The sequence below is a fragment of the Montipora foliosa genome, chromosome 4, assembly GCF_036669935.1.
Source record: "Montipora foliosa isolate CH-2021 chromosome 4, ASM3666993v2, whole genome shotgun sequence".
In the NCBI taxonomy this organism is placed as follows: domain Eukaryota; kingdom Metazoa; phylum Cnidaria; class Anthozoa; order Scleractinia; family Acroporidae; genus Montipora; species Montipora foliosa.
The window spans coordinates 27,774,515-27,788,961 of record NC_090872.1 but is presented as its reverse complement, the minus strand read 5'-3'; the positions used below and the strand labels follow the sequence as shown (position 1 = coordinate 27,788,961).

At 42.9% G+C, this 14,447-nt stretch overlaps 2 protein-coding genes across 3 annotated transcripts in view; both read right to left on the bottom strand.

The window, feature by feature from the left end:
* Positions 1–14,447, bottom strand: part of LOC138000489 (transcriptional regulator ATRX homolog) — a 44,253-nt gene that overhangs the window by 26,600 nt on the left and 3,206 nt on the right. For both annotated transcript variants that reach the window (XR_011123138.1, XM_068846944.1), the window contains exon 4: positions 3,624–3,982. Coding sequence is in view for 1 of the 2 variants with exons in the window: in XM_068846944.1 (XP_068703045.1) it covers positions 3,624–3,982 (359 nt within the window). In the remaining variant the exon portion in view is untranslated. The remainder of the gene's footprint in view (positions 1–3,623; positions 3,983–14,447) is intronic.
* Positions 8,894–12,088, bottom strand: LOC138000504 (uncharacterized). Its single transcript, XM_068846970.1, has 2 exons — positions 10,694–12,088; positions 8,894–10,490 (listed from the first exon to the last, which is right to left on the bottom strand). The coding sequence occupies exons 1-2, from the start codon at positions 11,624–11,626 to the stop codon at positions 9,453–9,455; spliced, it is 1,971 nt and encodes a 656-aa protein (XP_068703071.1). The 5' UTR covers positions 11,627–12,088; the 3' UTR covers positions 8,894–9,452.

The window sequence follows — 14,447 nt, the reverse complement described above, 5'->3', positions numbered from 1 at the left end:
TAACCAACATGATGTTTTAATGCTTTTAATATGTTCAGGAGTGGAATTACATGTATGCCTTTTGCAAAGGACAAACTAGGTGTTTTGCCATGAAGGAAAATTTTATGGACCATTTTGGTGAAAGATTTTTCCATGTGGCAATTCAAAAATTAATAATATTATTATCAGTGGACACATGGCGCCTTCCAAAAAAATAATAATTTCCCACCCTGTCGGCAGGAAAATCACATGCATAAAATTCTACACATAAACGGATTTCAAAATAGCAAAAAAATGGCAATAATATTTTATACACCTTTATCAGCAAATGGTGTCTTTACAGTCAAGCTATCTCATGAGTGACCATTAATTTTAAAATCACTTAAATTGGAGATTGAAAAATTTAATGTTCACACATTTTTACACTCTCCCTCAAAATTGAAAAAATACTTCCTTTGCAAATAGAAAGAAAGCCATGTACATGTATAATATTCACATCAGCATGCGAAAAGAACACACAACACCATAACAATACAATTATCTAGCAACTACACATAATAATATTACATGTATGTACATGTATAATGATGTTCACACAACTCTTGAAGTTTCCAGTCAAAATAAATTCCAAGACAAATAATTAGAAGTTTAATTTTAGTCCCAGGAGGCAAAGGTCTGTCATGACATGGCTTGACTGTAAAAATTGGAGTTGCCTTCATACTTGACAACTTTCTAGACAAAGTCTGAGTGCAAGCTTGCCACAAGGACTTGCCTTCTCTTATTCTCCTTATAATCAAACAAACTCAACCGACCAAAATAAATTCAATTCATTTACACTGGGTTCAAACAGAATTTGCCTGAATGCAATTACCTTTTCAATTTAGTTCCATCAGAGTAAACTACACTTGTAGTAAGAAAACTATGTGATTATAGAAAAAAAAACATCTTACCAGCAACTCCTGTGCTTATTGCCAACTCTTCTTAACTTTCTCAAGCAGCATCTCACTTCATTTGCCTGTGTGCACTACACAGAGCATTTAATTTTCACTGGTGTACACCAGGCGGAGCTACTCAATGCACTGGATAGACTACGTACACTGCTGTGCTGCACGCTTCGGCTTCCCAACGGACATACCCTCGCAAGAGAACCTACATCACTGTAGCTGCAGCCCAGTGGAATTCCTTATGATACATGTATATGTGTAGATTATTATTCATTAAACCTTTCTATAAGGGATATAACAGCCTACAGTGTACCACTGCATACTCTAGAACAAATAGTACTGGTCACTCGTAACAGCAGACATGTTTCAAGATCTCGATACAGCCTTATATATATAGCTCCAACTGTTTCTTCAAAATTAATGAAAAACTCAGTTGCTTACAGAGGTGCCATCCTATAGAAATAAGTAGGACAATTGAATGGATTAGTTTTTCACCCCATGGACCTCAGATCGTTTAGGAAAAATATAACAAAATGAGACAGTTTGAAGAGTTTCAATTTTAATGTTCAAACCCTTCACACAACTACTTTTAGATTAAGAATTTTAAACACTACTACAGCCCGTGAATTACATTATAATTTTATTTCTTAGTCTAATTTGTATAATTACAAAAATATTTCCCTTTATGATATTTTAAATTTGTGAAACATTTGTCATTAGTTTTCTTTAGCTTCAGCTTTTACACGACCCCACAAGCTTGGAGCTTTGAAATTTCTATCATGTATAAATAACGGTTGTATGTATGTACATATGTATTATCATGTATGACTGATTGTAAGCATGTGTTGTGTCCTATGAGTACGGTACTAAGTGTTGGTTGGGACTACAAATCAAACCAATTCACCCCTAAACCGGCCATACTTAGTATATTTTTACTCCAACGCCAGACGATGTTACTCGTCTAGTTTCTGCTGTATTCCGCTGTTATTATTATTATTATTATTATGATTATCATTGTTATTGTTATAATTATTATTATTATTATTATTATTACATTAACACACCCGAATCCGTACAACATTTCAATCACAGCAATCTGTGCCAGACCATTTTAACGTAATAGATTTTTATTCAAGATAGATAAAATTAATGGGTTGACCCACTGATGCTTACATAGAATAAGACACTTGTGCCATTCAAAAGGATGAGAACTTTTCTTAACATTTAAGATGAATTGTTGGAACAGATGCACATGAACTTATTCAACAGCTTACATACACACATACCGTATTTCCTTGAATAATAGCCGTCCCTCGATTAATCGCCTCCCTCGAATAATTGTCCCCCTTGACCGAAATATTTAAAATAATCGCCTCCCTCCCCCTCCCCTCGCAATTTTCTCTTTCTCTTATCCCCTCCCTCTCAAGTTAAAAATTGGCATCTTGGGTAACAAACAAGCTTTTATTTAATTGTTCCATGACCACTGAATGATTACAAAGCACCAGTTTTTTACAGTTTTTTCTATGACAATGGTCATATACTTCACTTTTTCCTTTATTGCTTGGAGCTCTCTATTTAACACATCGGATATGTTCTTGTTCCTTGCTTGCAATGAATAAATCGCTGGAACAACAAGTCCATTTTCTAAAGTCAAGACCTTCTGTGAGAAATATTTGAAACAATCGCCTCCCTCGAATAATCACCCCCTTTTGGTGCGAAAAAAGAAATAATCGGCCCGGCTATTATTCGAGGAAATAAGGTACACACATACATACATACATACATTACATAAATTTTATTTTTATCGGGATTGTAAATAGCACTACTGTACTAGTACATTGTATCTCCAAACGCAATTAAATATAAAACAGGAAAACTAACTACATACATGTACCTGTACACTGTAAGTATATACATGTATAAAGACTAACTAACTACTCACTAAAACTACATCAATGCACATCTATTTATTCTTAAATTGTTTATAAGTTTATGTTTAAACATAGATAGGGTATCAGCCTTCCTAGTAGTATCCAGTAGTTTGTTCAATGCATCGGGGGCCAGATAACGGAAAGAGTGAAGACCAAATGTTGTGGTTCTAACAGAAGGCGGTTTCACTTTGGCATAACCTCTTAGAAAATAAGAGCCAGTCTCACGCACCTGTAGATAAGTTTGTAAATGTGATGGTGCTGCACCGTTTAAGCATTTATACACGGTAACTAACATGCTCCTTTGATCCTATGTGGCCATAATTACGGTATGTAGACAGACGTACCAATAAATCATTTTTACTGTAATTGAATCAGACAAGGTGATCTAGATTTATCTTCGTTATATTTTAATAGATACATGCACAGTGTAGGGCCAGCCATTCAAAAGGAAGAATGTAATTTCTGTTGTGTCTATCGCAGCAGCAGCCAAGGCTGTTCACTTTCTGTAAACAGCTTCTGCTGCTTGAGAGGCCATCAATCAGTAAACTGTGTGTTTTTGCATGAGATGTCAAAATTTTATTTTTCAAGTAATAAAATTAATTATACATTTTAGCAAGAATCTGATAGATCTTCAAGCTTTGATTACAAAAGGGTTTGGAATTTGAGAGTTTATGGTCTTGGAGATGATGGTCGTAATGTGACATAGCTTGACTGTCAAAATGACACATCTGTGATATATTTTTTAATTATTGAAGTTACATAAACTTACCACCACCATCAGCTTCAGAGCCTTCAGAATGCAGCCTCTTTCTCTTTATTTCACCACCCTGAGTGTCCTCTTTTTCAGCTTCTTCACTGAGCCCCTTTTGAAATCCATCCTCTGTGTTATCAACACTCTCCAAGGGTCCTGTTTTACCTTTAGTGCTGCATTCTGGTTCAATCTTTTCATCAGTGTCTCTTTCACCATTACAAATAAGGTTCTCCGCATCCTCTTTCGTAGAATTTGCCCACGCTTCATCCTCTATCACACCATTGTCAGACAGCTGTTCCTGTGCTTTGTCTTCTGGCAGTGCCTCTACGTTTAACACGTCTGACACTTCCTTCTGTTTCACTGCTACATGAAGCTTCCTAAAATAACAACAAGCCAGCAAAACTAGTACAGACATTCTATTCTAAAAAAAAACCCGGAGGCTAAATGCTGTGATGAATATGTAATAAGGCTAAACATAGACTTGGAGGTGACATTTAAGTCCAGAAATGCAGTTAAGGTGATTCCTCAGTATTGCATTGCGCATATGGTGTGTCAATATTTATAAATTGGTCAAATTCGTAACATTGTAAATATGGCGTAAGTCGATCATACATGCTGAAACAGTTCTCAAAACACATAAATGACCATAATTCTTTGCGATCAACTGGGTGCAATCCACGAACATGGCTAATTTTGTTTTGATCTATGATAATTCAGGGCTCGAAATTGCGACCAATACGGTCGCATTTGCGACTAAAATATCTGGAGAAGTCGCAACTTCGCGACTTGTTGTCACCTTCGCTCTTTCGAAACAAAAGGGTTAGCAGTTGCCACTTTGCTGCTACTTTTGCTAAAATAAATAAACGACAAAATGATTTTGTTTCTCGCTGTGAATTTTCTCTGAAGATAGCGTAATTGTAGAGTAATTTAGCTGCGATGCTACGTGCACAGCTCCATTCCTTCGATCATTCGCCATTTTCAGCGGTTTCTTTACACACATGTATTGTGGGCTCATATTTTTTTTCCAAAAATGCTGACAATACAATGCAGCGCGGCGATTTCTGCGACTAAAATTTGCGAAATTGTGACTAAATTTTCGCATGTTGTCGCAAATTGCGACTGGATTTTTTTGTTAATTTCAAGCCCTGTAATTGAGATAGACAGGTACAATGGTGGTTTACAGTACCACTCGAAACTATTTGTGCATTTGCCACGGTTCTGACTAGGTGGAACTGCAGGTTCAATCCCCAGTTTGACCGAGGTAAAACCTCGTCAACGGTAACCGAAAGCCGAGGTTTTACCTAGATTTTTCCGGTTGATTTGCGCCGTGGTTAAGAGAGGACGCAGTATGCTTTTATTTGGAGCAGATGCGTATTTACAATCTGCGAAGTCTGACACATTCGATTATAATAAAGTCGCTTTCATAAAGCGTTGATCGTTTTTCTTTTTCCAGCAAACGACAAGATTTCTAAAACTTATTCGAAATCTGTTTAATACAGATGTTACAAAGATCAGCAGAAATTCTATCAAGAAATTTACACGTGTTTGGGAAAACTCGTCTTAACGGTGACGCCGCTCGTCTAGCGGCCATCCTTGAAAGATATGCGAAAGTCATTTCGATCTTATCGACTGAAAGATGGAAGAAAACGATTAACTTTACAAGTAATTGTCAGCCGTTCGAGCAACGTGGCTCTCCATTTGTTACAAACTTGTTAAGCAGTTCAAATCGAACAACGTATTTCATGAGCTATCGCTCTTGCTTGCGTGACGGAAGCATGCAGCTTAGTTTATTTACGTTTTAACTCGCCAAATTGGCAGAGGCTTCATTGAACTCATCTATCGTGTGATCGTTGAAGCATTAATTTAAGTTAATCTTAACAATTCAGAGGAATGAACATTTCTGAATTTCAAGCTCAACTGCTGAATTACCTGCCACTTAATATTTTGAATCAGAAATGATCGTAATTACTGCGTGACAAGGAGTGGTCAGGAGTTGCTTAAGAAACTTTGGGAATACGGTTATGGTTCTTCACTGGTGTAATCTTTAAGTCATTACATCATGTTGTAGTAAGGTTTACTTCAAAGTTGGAGCTTTTCAACAACTACCAGACGCAAAATTTGAAGCGCTTTTTATTCTAAATATACATATTTCCTGTCGGACTGCATTGGCGGCGACTTAAGTTACGCATAATCCACACAGTTTCTTAAAAGAAAGGTCCTTTTACCCTTTGGAAGAACTGTTCATCATGATAGCGAAAAACTTACAAGTTATTAAACATAACGATGTAAGAATTAGGCATCATGAAAGGTTATCAAAATTCTCTGTTCTCAGCTGTCACAGCAAAATGAGATGAACATATTAAACAGTGCGTTGCGTTGCGTCGGTGCTGTGAAAAACACACACCGATAATAGTTTTGAGCGGTACTGTACTCTTAAACAAGCACGGTGATCTATATTTTTCATTTCATAATTTTGGTGTACAAATTATGCCCTTAAAAACAAAAAAAATTTTTAAAAATTTACCGGAAGGAAAAAAAGATATAGCTACATATAAAAACATATACAAAGCCCCTTACCCAAGGATGTAAATTATGATCTTGCAAGGTCCAAAATTAACTTTTTTATATGGGCGACAACTGGCGAATGGAAAAAATTTTCAGTCGCCAGATGGCAAATTGGGGTTGCCAAAAATTTTCTCCTGAAAATGCACGTTTTGAACTTCTTTATGGAGACTAGAAAGCAACGACCTCACGGTCTTGTGTATGTCTCAAGCATTATTTTTCGCTTTCGAAAGCGGACATTTTGGAGAGAAAATGTACCCGACCTGGAATGTAATGAAGAAGTCCATCTGCCCATTTGTTGAAAATTTCAGCCACGGAAACACCAGTCACGTTCTGTCGGACACTAGCCGCCATGTTATTACTGTGCTACATTCCTCGCACCAGTCCCTCAAATCTCTCTACTGAGTCGCAGTTTTTTGGCCCGCAATACATATTTGGTGGCTTGCGACGTTGTGGAGACCTATGGAGGTAGTTAACGGGAAAACTCCTTTCATTTTTATTTCAAAAACATCGGCAGGATAAAAAGTAAGACACTTGTTGGCAAACGGCTCTGAACTTAATAGTACGTCGCCCACTGGCGACCAACTGTGAAATTCTGATCGCCAGTACTCAATTTTTAGCCGCATTGTCTGTATCAGTATGAATCAAACCACTCTTGTGCATAGATCTACTAGTCATCTACCATGCAGAAGTGGTATTATTTTGCTATGTTGTGTAGCTTTCAAGATATTCCATGCCAAAAAGCTCTGAATGTAGATTCGGCAACAGAGGAAATGCAGTGGAATGACCCATTAGCATGACAAAGTGTTATTAAACTTAATTTGGGTGCTTTAGAAAAAAAAAAACTTTTATGTCCAGAGAAACTGTTTGACAATAAAGTTCAGAGCCGTTTGCCAACAGGTGTCTGCAGATGTTTTTGAAATAAAAATGGAAGGAGTTTTCCCATTAACTACACAAACATGTACCTCCATAACATTGCAAGCCACCCTGTCTTTAGGTGGTTTCTCTTAAAATATGTATTGCGGGCAAAAAACGACAACTCAGTGAAGAGGTTCAAGGGACTGGTGCGAGGAATGTACTGTAGCACGGTAACAACATGGCAGCTTGTGTGCAACAGAACGTGACTCATGTTTCCATAGCTCAAATTTTCAACAAACTAAGGGGCAGATGGATTTCTATTATTTGCATTCAAGGTCAGATAACATTTTCTCTCCAAAAGGTCTGCTTTTGAAAGTGGAAAATAATGCTTGACATGTACACAAGACTGCCCAGTCGTTGCTTTCTGGTCCAAAACATGCATTTTTCAGGCGAAAACAAAAAGCGAAAAATTTTGCCGACCACAGTTTGCGATCTGGGGATCGGACAATTTTATCAAGCCGCCATATAAAAACGTTAATTTCAGATCCTGCAAAGCAACCACATGTACATGATTTTGTTAGTCTTACAGTACTGTTGCTACCCCTGGATGGGTTGCTTGTCCATCACAGGGTTACCCTAACAGTTGGTCAGTGGAATCCATTTACATGTATATGCATACAGTGCCGCTCGAAGATAAGCGAACAACGCAGACACAAAATTAACACACACAATACGCATAAGTGTTTTTTTAACGCATCTAAAATTGCGTATCGTATATGCGTTTGCCCCTTTGTTATTCATAAAATATCCTACATTGTTTTCCACTTACTCCTTGACAAAATGCTGACAGTTCAATATTCGTTTCACTGTCGTCGGTTCGATTTTAGAAGAATACTTTATGTGTTTTCTTTGAACAGAGAGCATTTCACCGTTTGAATCAGCGAATTATGCCCTGAAAAACTGAACAATTTATATGATGTTTTCAGTGTTTGCTGTGACGCAATATTTACAATCATTTCACAATGGCCTCTCGCCGATTCGTGCCCAAAATAACCCAATACTTTTCCTTGCAGAAAAATCAAATAAATGTGATCAGTGCATCATTGAGCCTTAAAGGAAAATTTTGTTTCTTAAGTGAAAGCAATTTACCCGTTTGAATCAGAAAATCGTACCTATACAATTGCTTGAAATTTACACTTACTCAGGCATGCGTCTGAGGGAAAAAATAACAGACAAATGTAACAAAAATTTAAAATCTCCCTGCGAATTCTAGTGCAGGTAGGATCCTCAAATGTTGTCAGTAAAATCCTTTGGTTAGCAACTGAAGTTTACCATTCACAACTTTTCCTACATTCAAGGTTTCCTCAAGTCATTTTAACGCAGATTCTCTCTCAGTTATTTCAGAACATAACGGACATAACGTGAATTAAACTCATCGCCAATGGACGAGCTTGGAGATGGTGCCTGCCAAAGTGGGCGGCGATTCCGGGGCGAGCAACGAGGCTTGAGCCACAGGCCATGAGCAGAGCACACAGGCCTCCACGGCAACTCTGCGAGCGGCCACCACCCACCAGGCACCGTCACACTGACCAAGTCAGTGGAGATACTTACCAACCCTATACTTACCGAATCCACCAATGAGGGAGGGAAGGGAAGGGGAAAAAAGCGGAACAACTGAACGCTTGTTGCTTGAAACAAACAGCACCTCACACAGCAGAAACGACCAGCACGTGCGAATCGAGAAACCCCGTATGTCACCTCAATGCGCCTGATTCCCAGACCACCGCTGACCAGCATTGGCTTGATTTTAACTTAGCCTAAATTACATTTAGCCACATTTAAACTCATCGCCAATTGACGAGCTTGGAGATGGTGCCTGCCAAAGTGGGCGGCGATTCCGGGGCGAGCAACGAGGCTTGAGCCACAGGCCATGAGCAGAGCACACAGGCCTCCACGGCAACTCTGCGAGCGGCCACCACCCAAAGACCACCCCAAGGGTGCTTGGAAGGCGAAGGGGCCGCGAACAGGGATGACGTGGAACCTGCGCCACCACCCAAACTCACACAAGCACCCACCCCCAGCTCAAGACACGACACTGGACGACACTTACCCGAGTACCGTGAAGCTGATCATGAAATAAGACTGAGAAGTCTGCTAACCGAGGCAAGGTGAAAAGGAGGCACTAAAGCAAGGTCCGCCACAGCTCCTCTGGCCGCGAGGCATGAAGAAGGTTCTGCCTGAGGTAGGAACTGAACCAGGAAATTGCCAAGGACTTCCCGATTGATTAAAGGAGTCCTGGCCAGACACCGCAGGCAGGCGCAAGCGAGCCACAAGCGACCCTAAAAAACGGAAGAGGACTGGTCCGCTTGATTTCCTGCAATCCGCATGATTTCCTGTGATCCGCATGAATTCCCACGTATACCTGGGTCACGAGCCAACTGAGCCAGACGCGAGATGAGAAGAGAGGGAAGCCAATGACTCGGATGGAGTGCGAATGTACGACTGGTAAGCTGAACTACACCAACGACCCAAGGCCTGAATAAGGTGATCGGGGATGCCGTTGCGAGCTGCCACCGTGGCCGCACCAATGCGAAAACTGTGACTGGAGAAATTGCCCGACACACCTGCTCCAGCAAGGATTTCTCTGAGACGAGCAGTGAGGACAGCGCGAGTTAGGGGCTGACCATCCTGGAAAAGAAAGAGAGGGCCACCCGAGTTCCCTCTCACAGCCAAATAGGCCAAAACAGCTTGAAGGGCGCACAGAGGAAAGCGTCCCCGGCCAATGTGGACAAAGCAGCCTTTCCGAAAAGGGTCAGTCTTGGAGGCTTTAATCCGCACGCGCAGGCAGGAAGGATTGGCGTCAGAGTCTACCGAAATGTCTCCGACACTTAAGTGGAGTGCCGGGGTGAAACTAGCCAAATTAGGAACAGTAAATTCAGCAGATCGGAGGAAGCCGAAATATGCTAGGTTGCAGGCGGCCCAAAACATGCAGTGGTCGAAAATTGATAAATCCAAAGACCTAAAGATGATCATCAAAATGTGATCCGTAATAGGAAGGCGCTGAGCCTCAGGGGAACCTTGGGTCCGTTTGATCCCACGAAGAACTCGCTGCAAACGTAGACAGTTCACCAGAGGGTCTGGGAAGCCTTCTTCGATATGCAGGGCACGAACTGCTGAAAGGTAAACTTTAATCGAAGAGTGCTGAACCGATCCCGCCAGAAAAGTGGCAAAGAGGCACAATGTCCATTCATCGGTGGGGCACGGGGAGCCATTGGGATGCAACTTGCCCAAATGCGCACAGAAGTTGACAAATTTCCTCTGGCCAGATGCGTAAGATCTCCGGGTGGAGTCAGCCAAACCATGGGCTAACAGGAACTGGCACTGCCGCTCTAATGAGAGCCAATCAATTCTTCCAGGAGATGAGGTGGAATGGACACTGGAAGCGACTGAGCCTGGGGTGCTAACCTCCGGAACTCCTGCCAATGAAAGCGGGACAAAGCGTCAGCAATGCAATTATGAACCCCCGGAACATGCTGAGAGGCAAAGGAGAAATTGAAACGAGCCGCTGAGGCGAGAAGATGGCGAAGCAAGCGCATTAACACGGGAATCCTGGATGTTCTAGAGTTGAGGATATAAACCACGGCCTCATTGTCGGTGCGAAACAGAACATGGCGCCTGGCGAAGTGGGGCCCCCAAACATGAGCGGCAATGATAATCGGGAACAACTCTTTATAGGCGATAGAGTGAGAGGCTTGAGAAGAAACCCATGCGCCGCTGAACCACTCCCCATTGAAGTAAGCACCAAAGCCAAGGGAACCGGATGCGTCCGATGTAACTTCGAGGTCAGGGGTGGCCGACATGCCAGGAAACAACCAAAAATAGACGCCATGCCAAGAGGACAAAAATTGAAGCCACCACTGAAGATCTAGGTGAAATTCAGAATTCAGGCGGATTGGATGGTCCCGTTTACGAAAACACTGGAGCAGATTGATCATACGACGCAGGAAGGTACGACCGGGCCACACGACCTTGGCGGCATGATGTAAGTGGCCAATGAGGGACTCCAGTTCGCGCCGAGTACACCAGCGACGATTCCGCCACGACTGCAGCAGCACCTGTAAAGCAAGGAGCTTGTCCGAGGGGAGGCAGGTCACCTGAGCCACTGAGTCTAACTCAATGCCCAAAACAACTAAACGCGTGGACGGGCCAATGCACTTATCCGGGTGGAGTGGAAGTCCTAAGGAACGGCAAACAGCTATGGAAGTGGCTAAGTTCTCAGCACATTGGTTAGTATCTGGCGGTCCTGCAGTAATAAAATCGTCTAAATAATGTAACAGCGCAGAAACATTGTGTGTATGTAGGAGAATCCACTCCACCATGTCCGCCACAGAATTGAAAATATAAGGAGCAGAGCGGAGGCCAAATGGTAACGCTAAATCAACATAATAGTGCTTCCGCCATCTCATACCCAAGAGATATCGATCAGATGGATGGACAGCTATGTTGCGGTAGGCTGCCTCAACATCGAATTTAGCAATCAGGGCACCTAAGCCATAGCTTGAGATCATACGAATGATCTGATCAACCGTGATGTATTGCATGGTAAACTCGTCAGGGTCAATGCCATCATTAACACTTAGCCCACCAGGGGATGACAGGTCCACTATGAGCCTCCACTTGCCTGGTTGACCCTTTTTAGGGATAACTCCAAAGCTGCTAACGTGCAAATGAGGGAAAGGTGGGGAGGAAAAAGGTCCTGCAACCCTCCCAAGGGAGACCTCGTTAGCCAAGTAGCGGTCAATGACCTCGGAGTGTTGATTAGCAGAGGCCTTGTTTGACTTAGCTGATTTTAATTTCTTGGAATGCTGAAATCCCAGGCGAAAGCCATTCCTGAGGCCGTCCAAGACAAAGGCGACAAGATGTTGGTCCGGATGATGGGACAACTTGGCAGCGAACACTTCAGGCTTTAGAGGGCTAACCACGGACACCGGGGGCAAGGGGTTGGAGACTGGAAGGAAACAGAATGAGAGATGGTAATTCCCCGCTAACGACCCTACCCCCCCCCCCCCCTCCTGAAGTAAGGGCAGCAATACAGCAACAGTGAGAAAAGTTTAATTCAACAAGCCCAGAGCACAACAGGGGCAAGCAAAGAAAACCGTGAAAAATTCTAATAAAACTGAACAATCGACTAACTGAGCAAACTGAGCAATCGACTAACTATATAACTACTAACTGAGCACTCGACTAACTACATAACTACTAACTGAGCAATCGACTAACTACATAATGACTAACTACATAATGAACGAAGTACGCGCAACATGTTCCAAAGTTCTGAGAAGGGGAAAACTTCTTGGAGCCAATCGTTACTGACGCCGTGCTTTTTGGCCAGCTGAGGCACTAAATGCCGGAGACCGAGATCTGCGCCTGACAGAACTCTCCTGCTTACGTTCTGGTCTAGAACTGCATGATACAGAACGATGGGCGCCGCCACACGTGCTGCAACGATGATAATAGCGGCAAATCGTATAAGGGGCGGTGCACCTTCCCTTGTTCCAGGACATACAAGGGATCCTCGAAGAGCTGGAACCCACTGGTTCAGAGGAATCCGGCGACGTGCCGAGGTTGGGGCTGCGAGGAGAAGCACCACCGGCGTGAAAAGTGAAGAGCTGTGCGTTCATGGTCGACCAATCGGCCAACCTAGTCGCCGCAGCGTGTTCGCGAAAAGCTTTATCGTAAGCAAGCCAAACCCGTCCGCTAAACTGGCGAGAAATCCGCAAGATTAACAACTTGTACAACGTTAAATCTTTCCAACGATGAGGGAAAAACGACGTTAGGACAAGCGAGTACACCGTGAAGGCTTCCGTCCAAGTGGTGATATCCTCGATACGCCGACGAGGTTTCTTCGGGGGAGCTGATAAAACCAAACGCCCATCGAGCATTAACTGAGGCTCGGTCTCTGAGCTGACCAAATTCGCCGCTAAAAGTTCCGACAAGTCAACGAATTTTCCGCCACGGATTTGCGTAACGAGCTTGGCAGGAACGGGAGAGTAGCCCGGGCCCACGACGAACGGCTGATCCGCCAACGAGTTCACAATAGACAGCGGTGCAATGGATGGCGGCAAATGAGCAGAAACGCCACTTAAAGCCTGCCCCGAAGACGAGACGATTGCCGGGACCGGAGCGTTAAAAGTAGATACAAAAGTAGGTACGACAAGAGGAGAAAGCCTACCTGAGGTCGACGAGCTTGAAAGGGAAGGCGGAAAGCCCGTTCCAGCGGCGAAAAACGTCGAAGCTAAACCGCCCAACGATGCAGATGACGAACTGGCGCCAGGACAGGAGACGGGATCCGCAATCGCTGGTCCTGGTTGCCTTTGCGAAGCCTGAACAGCCGACTGAACAGCCTGATTAATGAGAGACACCAGATCAGGTGAAAGAACAGCAGTTGAGGCCGTCGGAAGTGGATTTGCCGAAGCCGGAATGCTCACCAGTGGCGAGGAAACAACAACAGACTCGCTGGACTGCGAAGACACAATTGAAGACGTACCGCGTGTGTTCGTACTGGAGACCGGCGCTGATGGAGCACTGAGAGAAGAGAGAGCCGCTGCTAAGCTGTTGTTGGTTTGCCGGGCGGTCATAACGGCGAGGACGACGGAAAGACGAAAAAAGCGGAACAACTGAACGCTTGTTGCTTGAAACAAACAGCACCTCACACAGCAGAAACGACCAGCACGTGCGAATCGAGAAACCCCGTATGTCACCTCAATGCGCCTGATTCCCAGACCACCGCTGACCAGCATTGGCTTGATTTTAACTTAGCCTAAATTACATTTAGCCACATTTAAAATCGTATTTGTCACGTGCCAGCAAGCGTGTTTGACTTCACTGTCGCGTTGAAAATCCAAGCCAAAAAGATCATTCATTACTGTTGCATTTACAACAAAACCACTGAAGATGCAAAATTCTCAGACTTAACTGATAAACTTCTGTACAAAACTGGTGATGATGAGCCCTTTGCTTACGAGTTGTGTTCATGTAAATTTCGATGTTCAAAAAGGTTTTGTGTGCCGTTTGTTCTCCAAAAGTAAACTTGATGAGTGTTTTTGGCTTTAAAAGACAAATAACCAGCCAGAAGGACTTTGAGCTATTAGAATAAGCTCACGTTCACATGTTTTGCTCTTTTCATGACGCACTGACCAGCGGACTTGAAAATTATTTTCACATTCACCACATAAATTGCATCGCAGACGATTGCGATTAAACAAAGACAAGGCGACAAAAGAAAGACAATGGGAGAGCTCATAAATACTAATGATCCTTTTTGTGTATGTGTTGATGCGCATCTGCGGTTTTTTTACGCGTTTTGCATATGCGCGTTTTTTGTGCATGTTTTGGTTCCCATATCTCCGAGCTGCACTGTAG